The sequence below is a fragment of the Enhydra lutris genome, unplaced genomic scaffold (assembly GCF_002288905.1).
Source record: "Enhydra lutris kenyoni isolate GAN:26980312 unplaced genomic scaffold, ASM228890v2 scaffoldscaffold5, whole genome shotgun sequence".
Classification (NCBI taxonomy): domain Eukaryota; kingdom Metazoa; phylum Chordata; class Mammalia; order Carnivora; family Mustelidae; genus Enhydra; species Enhydra lutris.
The window spans coordinates 5441637-5450444 of NW_019154089.1; the positions used below are offsets into that span (position 1 = coordinate 5441637).

Sequence of the window (8808 nt, forward strand, 5' to 3'; positions counted from 1 at the left end):
TGCCCAGCCCGCAGAGGGTGAGGCTGGAGAAAAAGAGAAACCGTCCATGTCCATTCTCCAGCCAACACCCTGGCTGGCCAGGGTGTCCTCTCGGTCAGTCCCTTCCTCGCCCTGTGCTCATTCAGTATTGGGGGGAGGGGTGCTGTGCAGCGGAAGTGACCCCCCTGGGCTCAGCCCCTCTCTAGGCCTCCGGGCCCCTGGAGATATGGAGCTTCACCCTGAAATTGACTGAGGGCCTTTTGGTGGTCCACACAGCAGGCATCAAGATTTCCAAAAAGAGGGACTACTGTGACTGCCTAGGTCACTGCCAGAGGCTTGGGTCCACTGGAGCACACAGCAGGTGCTCGATAAACGCATTAAATGCATCAACAGTGAAGGAGGTGAGCCCCTCAGATGGACCAACTAGAGCTTCAGAGTCACAGAACACTCTCCATCCATCCATGGAAGATGGTCTCCTTACACCCCATGGACAGTGGAAGGCTAGAGCTTTCAGCCTCTGGACACCCAGAGGTGCACCATTCATTCCCCGTCACCACCCAAGCGGCCACTGTGCTCCCCACCTTGGCCTGACACCTGGCAGCCTTAGAACATAGCTCCTGTCCCCGACCAGCCTGGTTTTGCGTTGAGTAGAGTTCTGGAACCCAGAGGTCTGGCTGTGGGCATGCCTAGGTGACTATACGAAGCCCCATGGGTGGATTTAGTGAGTACGTGTGCATCTGTGTGTGCCCCACACCTACATTGTACGTGCTACATGCGTGTGTGTTTGTGTGTGTGCGTGTGCGCTCGCGCGCGCTCCTGAGTCCTGCCTGTGCCCAGGCAGGCTGGGTCACACGCTATGCTTGAAAAGAGTTACCTGCTGCTGCAGGAGACGCAACCGCGAAATGTGGTGAAAGATGGGGCTGAGGGCAAATGCCGGACAACCATACTTCCCAGGCCCCCTTTCTGCCATCCTCCGCCTACACACACACACACACACACACACACACACACATACACACACACACGACTTAGAGAAATTCCCCTCTGGGAGGAAAGGGCAGGAGTTGCAGAATCTCCCCAAAACCAAACCCCCTGAGAACATGGTCCCTCTGTGGCCTCAGACCCAGACCCTGCCCCTGCGGCCACAGGCACCACTGAGAGAGTGCGCCAGACCCCCAAGGAGCCATGCTTTCTCCCAGAGCCCAGAGCTGGGGTCTCGGGCTAAGCTTCAGGGAGTGAGAAGCAGGCCTGTTTCTACCCTTCGGCCATGGACCCCTGCAAAATTCGCCAAACAGCTCAGCCTGAGACTGTGGGTCTCCCTCTGGTGAGAAGCCAGGGTGAGGGCAAGAAGACAGTGCCTGCAGAACATCGCAGATCTCTCAGCCTGCGCAGTCAGTCCTAAGCAGAGACCTTCCTGGAGGAAGAGATGCGGTTGCACCAGGCCCTGGGGTGAGGCGCGGGGCCTGGAGAGTAGGGCAGTGCTTCTCCACCGGGGTGCAGTCCTGCCCAGCGCTGCTCCTATCTGGGGAAGTTGGTCAGCAGGTGAGGGGCAGAGGGCAGTCTGGGGTCCAGCTGTGGTCAGTGTCACACTCGCCCACCCTAGCTGCCCTCTGTTTGCTCAAGACTTTGAGGTCTCAGGGCCGGCTAACAATTGTTCGGCAAAATTGTTCAACAAACTTCACTGAAGTAGAACTCCAGAAGCGTATCCTTCTTGGGGTGGGGAGGAGAACGTCTGTGCCTGCACCCATGGAGGCCCCACTGAGCTGAGCTCAGCCACCGCTGTACCAGAGAGAGCCTCAAAGGGGGTAGGCTTCCTGGCCTGGAGACCCAGGGCTCGCAAAAGGCAGGCACCTGGCCTGCAGGCGAGGCCAGGTGCCTGCCTCTCCGGGAAGCCACGCAGAGGCCCCAGATGGCTGCAAACCTGCCCTGAAGGGGGCAGAAGCCAATCCCCTGGCTGCCAAGGCCCTGGCCGGGCTGATTTGGCCGGACTGGCGCAAAACAAGCGGAGGGAGCCCTACAGAAGAGGCTGCGGGGCCTGGTGGGGCTCTTGGGGTCTCCCGCTGCACTCGCCAGAGGCCTGGAGCCAACAGAAACGTTTCATCTGATTAGAAGCCATCAGTTCTATCCCAATCCCAGAAAACTGCGGTGCAGAGGGGGAGGCCTGAGAAGCAGCCTTGGAGGACAGGGTCCAAGCTAATTAGGAGGCAGCATCCGGGGGCCCATTAGAACGCAGGCTGCTGTCACTCAGCCGGGCTCAGGTCCCGGGAGAAGAGGCCGAGAAAGGAGGGGCGGGCGGCCCTTCGACGAGGACGCCGCTGGGAGCTGCCGGAACGGGCCCCGGGCTCTGCCCCCGCCCTGGCGCTGGCTCGGAGGCGCCCGCTCCGCGCGATCCTGCTCAGGGAACATTCTCTCATCCTGGGCTGTTCTCGCCGGGGGCTGGGGACTTCGAAGCGGCCCAGACAGGAGTTGATTCTGAGCAAAACAAGTCATTTGGGGCTTGAGGTGGGCACGAGCCACGCGGGACTTGGAGGCCAGATGCGTTTCTTTTGTGCGGCCGAGGGAGAAGTCGGTGTGTCAACGGGGAAGGAGGGAGCGGCGCGGGGAGGCGCCGGGGGGGTGGGGTGGAGGGAGGGGGCGGGGAGGCGGCGGGAAGGTGGCTGCGGAGGGGAGGGCACGGGCAAGGGAGGGCGGGCGGCTCGGGGCTGGATTCCGCCCGCGCTCCCTCGCTCTCTGGCTCGCTCCCTCCTCAGCCCCCTCCCACCCAGGCCCACCCCACCCACCACCCCTGGCGCAGGGACTGCTGGAACCTGGCGGTGCGCGCTGTCGCTTTAAGACAGCCTCTGCCGGCGCCGTCCGGAGCCTTAGAAACCGGCCCCGGATCGGGAGCCAGAGACGGGGCCGGGCGGGCGGCAGAGGCCCGAGCGGCGGGAGCGCAGCGCGGAGCGCGGAGCGCGAAGCTGGGCATCCGGTCGCGAGAAACCGCTGCCGCTGCCGCCCGCCTGGCCCCGCAGCCCCGGGCGGTCCATGGGGCGGGCGCGGCGTCGCTGCGGGCGCGGGCAGCCCTGGGGGGCAGCCAGTTAGGCGCTGTGCTCTTGTCCCCGCAGGTCGCAGCCAGGGCGGCCGGGCGCGCCCAGCCCCGGCCCCTGGAGCGCCCGCCGCGGTCCCCGCCTCCATGGACGCCTTCAAGGGGGGCATGAGCCTGGAGCGGCTGCCGGAGGGACTCCGGCCGCCGCCGCCGCCGCACGACATGGGGCCTGCCTTCCACCTGGCCCGCGCCGCCGACCCCCGTGAGCCCCTGGAAAACTCCGCCAGCGAATCGTCCGACACGGAGCTGCCAGGTAAGCGCGGCTCCCCGCGAGGCGCGCACCGAGCCGAGCCGGGCGCACGGAGCGGGGAGCGGGAAGCAGGGCCTGGAGCCCGCGCCGCGCAGTCAGGCTCCCTCTACACCCAGGAGCGTCAGGACCTTTTCTTTTCCCGTTCTCGGCCTGAGGGTGAACGCGTAAATTTACGCGCTTTATAAAACGAAATTCAGTGCTCTACTTCCACCCGGTCCCCACGCGCCAGATGCACAAACCTACAACGGGAGGGTCGGATTGACAGCCCCTCTTGTTCAGAAGCAAAGAGAACAGGAAAAGAAAAATCCGTTTGCGTAACTGGTTGCCCAGGGGCCGCTCAGACAGCCGGAGAGGAGTAGATCGAGAAAGGAATGGAGCAGCGGACGAGAGAGAAAGTGCCCGGAGAGACAGAGACGGGGGCACACACCCCGACAGGCAGTGGGCAACAGACTGAGGAGGGAGAAATCCAAGAGAAGGCGCGGCGGGAAAAGTCAGGAAAACAAACAGGGGAGCGGCGGTGGACAACCTCAAATAAAAAGAAGGCAGAGAACAGCGAGGGCGAACGGGCCAAGGGGTGCGCACCGAGCAGGACCCCCCCATTGAGGGAGCCCGGCCCCACGTGCGCCGCGGGACCCCGGAGCCGCCAGGCCGCCCAGCCAGGGCCCTGACTCGGCTCGAGCACGTCTCCCTCCGCGCTGCCTTTTTGTAGGAGCTCAGGCTTTTTCCCCCAGGCCCGCTGCAAGCTGGGCCGGCGGGTGGGCGGTGCGGGCTACATAGCGCGGCTAATCGTCGGCGGGTGCCGGCTCCCGGGGTCCCAGTTTGGCTCCCGCAGACGGCGCCCCGGCAGAGCTCCCTGCTCCGTGGGCGCCTCTGCTGTGCTCATTTCTTAATCCACCGCTGAGTGTATCTCTACGCGTTTTTAATCTCTATTTGTTTCTGTTTTGCATCCCTAAGTGACTTTCTCTGAGAAGTTCTGTTTGCTTGGCTAAGAAACAATCAACGCGGAACTGTACTTTTGTTTTCAAGAGTTTTTAGCGTGGCCTTTGGTTGGTTTTTATTTGTTAAAACCCAGAGGAATATACAGCGGTAGACTGCTTTTTAAAACCAAATCTACGTGAATATATTTAATTTTTTAACTGTAATTTTCGGTGTAGAAAGAATTACTACACTAGGCATATTTCTCTGGAATTTTAAAATCTCTACATGCAACATTATTCTTGGGGAGATGTTTTAAAAGTCAATCCAAAATGGCGCGTTTCTCCGGGATTTTTTTTTTTTTTTCAAAATCTATTTGCATTGGTGTTATTTTGATAACTTAAATTATCTAACTCTATAGTGTTGTATTTCCCTGGGACTTAAAAATTATCTCTAGAAAGGGCATTATTAGGAAGGGGTTAAAAAATCTATCTACAACAGTACATTGGTTTTTTTTAAATCCCAGAGAAATAAATGCCTGTGTCTGCTTGGAGTTTTTACACCTACAGCACTGTATTTAGTTAGGGGTGTGTTTGCACGGAGATTTCAGGCTTCTTAATTTGCGTTTCCTGTGTTCCTACCTATTTTTAAGATTTTGTGAGCCTTTCCATGGTTTTAGGATAGAATTGAGTTTATCTGGGCTTCTATGTTTTGTTTTTAAATTTTGTCTTTTTATTTCCATGTGTCTGTGACTGAACATGTTTTGCGTAGCTGTAAAGAGTGAGAGGCTAGAGCCCCAGGTCACCTAGACAGTCTGTTGGTCTGGGCTGCCGCCTGAGGGATTTTCTGGGCCTCTGGAGTTGAGGCCTGGAGCAAAGGCTGGGAACACAGCTGTGTTGTGCCTGCCCATGTGGCTCCCACACAGCCCTGGGGAGAAGAAGGTGGAGGGGCTGCAGGCCATGGCCTCGCTCCAGCTCCACCAACCCACTAGCTTCAGGCTGGAAAGATTTGGTCCTGGCTCAGAAAAGCAGAGCCCCTCCAGATTGACACCCCAAAGAGCCCTCAAAATTTCATACATATGCGGGTGACAAAGCCAGACGGGCTCAAGCCCCAGCGGAGCGGCAAGAGCCGGCTCTGCCTAGCCAGGAACCTCGGCCTGTGCCTCCGGTTCCTGGGCTCTTGGGGCGCATCTGACCAAAGGTGACTACTGACGATCTGGCCCCCAGCAGGCTCTTTCCAGTGGGGACAATTCTAGGGCTCCTGGCGGGAGGAAGGGCATGCCAGCGCTCGTGGCAGGCGCTTCGGTGGAGCCGGGATGGGTGCAAAAGGGCAGAAGCCCAAGGTGACTGGGGCCTGTCCTGTCCGATTCAGAGAAGGAGCGCAGTGGGGAAGTCAAAGGGCCGGAGGACAACGGCGCAGGAGGCCCGGGCTGCGGCGGCGCAGAGGACCCGGCCAAGAAGAAGAAGCAGCGGCGGCAACGCACGCACTTCACAAGCCAGCAGTTGCAAGAGCTGGAGGCCACGTTCCAGAGGAACCGCTACCCCGACATGAGCATGCGGGAGGAGATCGCGGTGTGGACCAACCTCACCGAGCCGCGCGTGCGGGTGAGCTCAGCGTGCGCGCCTAAGGCGACCCGAGTGGAGGGCTGCTGGCCACCTCTGCCGCCGTCCTCGGAAAGCTTTAGACCCGCGCTCAGATTTTGTCTCTGTCCCACCACTCAGACCTGCTCCTTCCCTCCGTGGGAGAAGATTCCACTGTAGGCCCTGGTCTCCCGGCTGCTGCTAAGCCCTTTGGTGGTTAGTGCCCTCACCGCCTGGCAGCCTACCTGACCCTGGGGCTCTGCTACAACTTCACCGTAAGATCTGTGGCCCCAGAGGGGATTTCCCCTGTGCTGTAGGGCCCAGAGCCCACTCGGATATGACTGCCCTAGACTGCACAGAGGATTCCCACTGATGGGGACCTCGGAGCTGCTGGCACCTTCTCCCGAAAACGAAAGGGAAAGGCACGTCTTGCCTAGCCACCTGGCAGAGGCCTAAACAGTACCTAGGCTTGGAGGCTCAGAAACTCCTGGGGCAGTGATCCCAACCACACAGGCTGCTTCTCCAGAACCTCAGCACAGTCCCCGCCTGACTCCTCTCCAGCCAGTCAGCCAGTAGAGAGCTGGACCCTTTCCCTGTGGCCCTTTCCTGTAGGGCTGGGTTCAGGTGAAGGAGGAGCAGCTCTGGTGGAAGAGTGACCCTCAGGCCGAGTCCCTTTGGAGATGTAAGATCTCTGACCTGTGACCAGACTGCACCCTCCCTCTCCTCGCCTTTTCCTTCCCAGTGAAATCAAGAGCGAAGAGGTTATGTTGCCAGAGCAGCAAGAGAATCATTTCTTTTCTGAGTACGCAAATATTTAATCAGATACTGGGAGGACGTCCCAAGCGAGCCCAAAGTGCTACCTGGTCTACTGACTCCCTGCTAGAACGCAAGCTCTCGCCCCTCCCATCAGGCTGGCCAGCCCAGTGGGACACGAGTGAAGACAGCACTCAGTAATCCTGAACTCACTAATCCTGCCCAGGTTTATGGTGATTCGGGTGGTGTGGGGTGGAATCAGGCAATGTCAGTGCCCGGGACTAGAAAAGGCTGAGATGCAGGGGTCCGGCAGGCTCGCTCAGGAAACTCAGCCCAGGGCTGGAGGAGGGCTTCAGAGGCATGCATAGGAGGATAGGAGAGGATGGGCAAGGACCAGGAGTTGGTAAAGAACAAGTTCTTATTAAATTTTGTGGAAGAAAGTGGAGGGGAGATTAGAGAGAAACTAGTTAAGAAGTGAAAGGAAATTAAATATTTGCAGAGAAACATATTTGGCATATATTTAGGTCGCAGGGAAGAAATTAAATATTTAAGGGAGGGCAAAAAGGATCAGATGTTTGAGAAAAATAAAGAATCAACTATTTAAGAGAAACAGTAACGGTCAGATATTTGGAAAGACGGGGAAAACTATTTGGGGAAGAATCAAAAGGATCAAAAGTGAAGGATAACGGAGAAAGTGGACTGAGGGAAAAGAAAGCAGTTCAGATAGCAGGGCGGACCAAAAGAAAATAAACATTTAGGGCAGAAATGAGAATATCAAATGTTCCCAATAAATATGAATACAGACTATTTGAGGAATGAAAAAAAGTAGAATAAAGGGAGTCGGAAGACCCTACATTTCAGGGAAGAAAAATACCTTTTACATTAGAGGGCGAAGAAAAAGAACGGAATATTTAGGAGATAGACCGGGACCCCTTTTGGGGAGAAGGCTGGAGATGGACTGTTGAGAGAGGAAAAAGCAAACGAATATTTGCTAAAAAAAAAAAAAAAAAAAAAAAAAAAAAAGAGGATAGATCCGTACTAGGAGAAGCCATCAGATTTAACTTAGGGGAGTAGATGTAGATCAGAAATGGGGAAAAGACGAAATGTTTTCTGGGGACAGGAAAGGAACCATTAAGGAGCGCGGCCGCAGGGGCGGAAATAACGAAGAAAAGAGACGCTATTCGGAGAGGAGGAGGCAGCGGAGGGATGGGGTGGAGGAGGTGGAGGTGGAGGGGCCTTCCCGCCCTCGTCAGCCCTGACGGTTCTCCTGCCCCCTCCCCCAGGTCTGGTTCAAGAACCGGCGAGCCAAGTGGCGGAAGCGCGAGCGTAACCAGCAGCTGGACCTGTGCAAGGGCGGCTACGTGCCGCAGTTCAGCGGCCTGGTGCAGCCCTACGAGGACGTGTACGCCGCTGGCTATTCCTACAACAACTGGGCCGCCAAGAGCCTGGCGCCAGCGCCGCTCTCCACCAAGAGCTTCACCTTCTTCAACTCCATGAGCCCGCTGTCGTCACAGTCCATGTTCTCGGCACCCAGCTCCATCTCCTCTATGACCATGCCGTCGAGCATGGGCCCCGGCGCCGTGCCCGGCATGCCCAACTCGGGCCTCAACAACATCAACAACCTCACCGGCTCTTCGCTTAACTCGGCCATGTCGCCGGGCGCCTGCCCTTACGGCACGCCCGCCTCGCCCTACAGCGTCTACCGGGACACGTGCAACTCGAGCCTGGCCAGCCTGCGGCTCAAGTCCAAGCAGCACTCGTCGTTCGGCTACGGCGGCCTGCAGGGCCCGGCCTCGGGCCTCAACGCGTGCCAGTACAACAGCTGACCGCCCCACCAGGCCCCGCCGGCCCGCGGCAGGCGCGGCGCCGGGCCGGGGGCGGCGCGGAGGACCTCGCCACGCCGCGCCCCCTGCGCCCGCGCAGCCCTCTCCTCCCCACCTCCCCACCTCCGGGCTGGTTGTGTGTTTGCTTTTCTGGACCCCACTGTGCCCTCCCAAACGAAACGAAACAAAACAAAAAGACGTCGGAGAGAAGTGCTGCGAAAAAAACGGATGAGTTGCAATTTCCCTCGGGGTGGCGCGGGTGGTGTGTGTTCGCTCCCTCGGGCGGGGCGGACCGGACCGTTGCGCGGAGGGGACGCGGGGCGGGAGGCCGGCGGTCCGGAGAGGGCGCCCTGGGAGCCCGCGTTCCCGCCGCGCCTGCGAACTGGACGCGCGGAGCCCGCGCAGGCCGGCCCGGGCCGGGTA

General features: G+C 58.8%; 1 protein-coding gene across 1 annotated transcript; it reads left to right on the forward strand.

Annotated features, from left to right (window-relative positions):
• Nucleotides 1–3151: 3151 nt before the first annotated feature.
• Nucleotides 3152–8388, forward strand: LOC111141254 (paired like homeodomain 1). Its single transcript, XM_022493700.1, has 3 exons — nucleotides 3152–3317; nucleotides 5601–5833; nucleotides 7846–8388. The coding sequence occupies exons 1-3, from the start codon at nucleotides 3152–3154 to the stop codon at nucleotides 8386–8388; spliced, it is 942 nt and encodes a 313-aa protein (XP_022349408.1).
• The last annotated feature ends 420 nt before the right edge of the window (nucleotides 8389–8808 follow it).

Excerpts from the sequence above, each read along its gene's own strand:
- LOC111141254 (XM_022493700.1), top strand. The coding sequence starts at position 3,152 with ATGGACGCCTTCAAGGGGGGCATGAGCCTGGAGCGGCTGCCGGAGGGA. Across the intron at positions 3,318-5,600 it reads GTCCGACACGGAGCTGCCAG|AGAAGGAGCGCAGTGGGGAA; the intron begins GTAAGCGCGGCT and ends TGTCCGATTCAG. Across the intron at positions 5,834-7,845 it reads TCACCGAGCCGCGCGTGCGG|GTCTGGTTCAAGAACCGGCG; the intron begins GTGAGCTCAGCG and ends CCCCTCCCCCAG.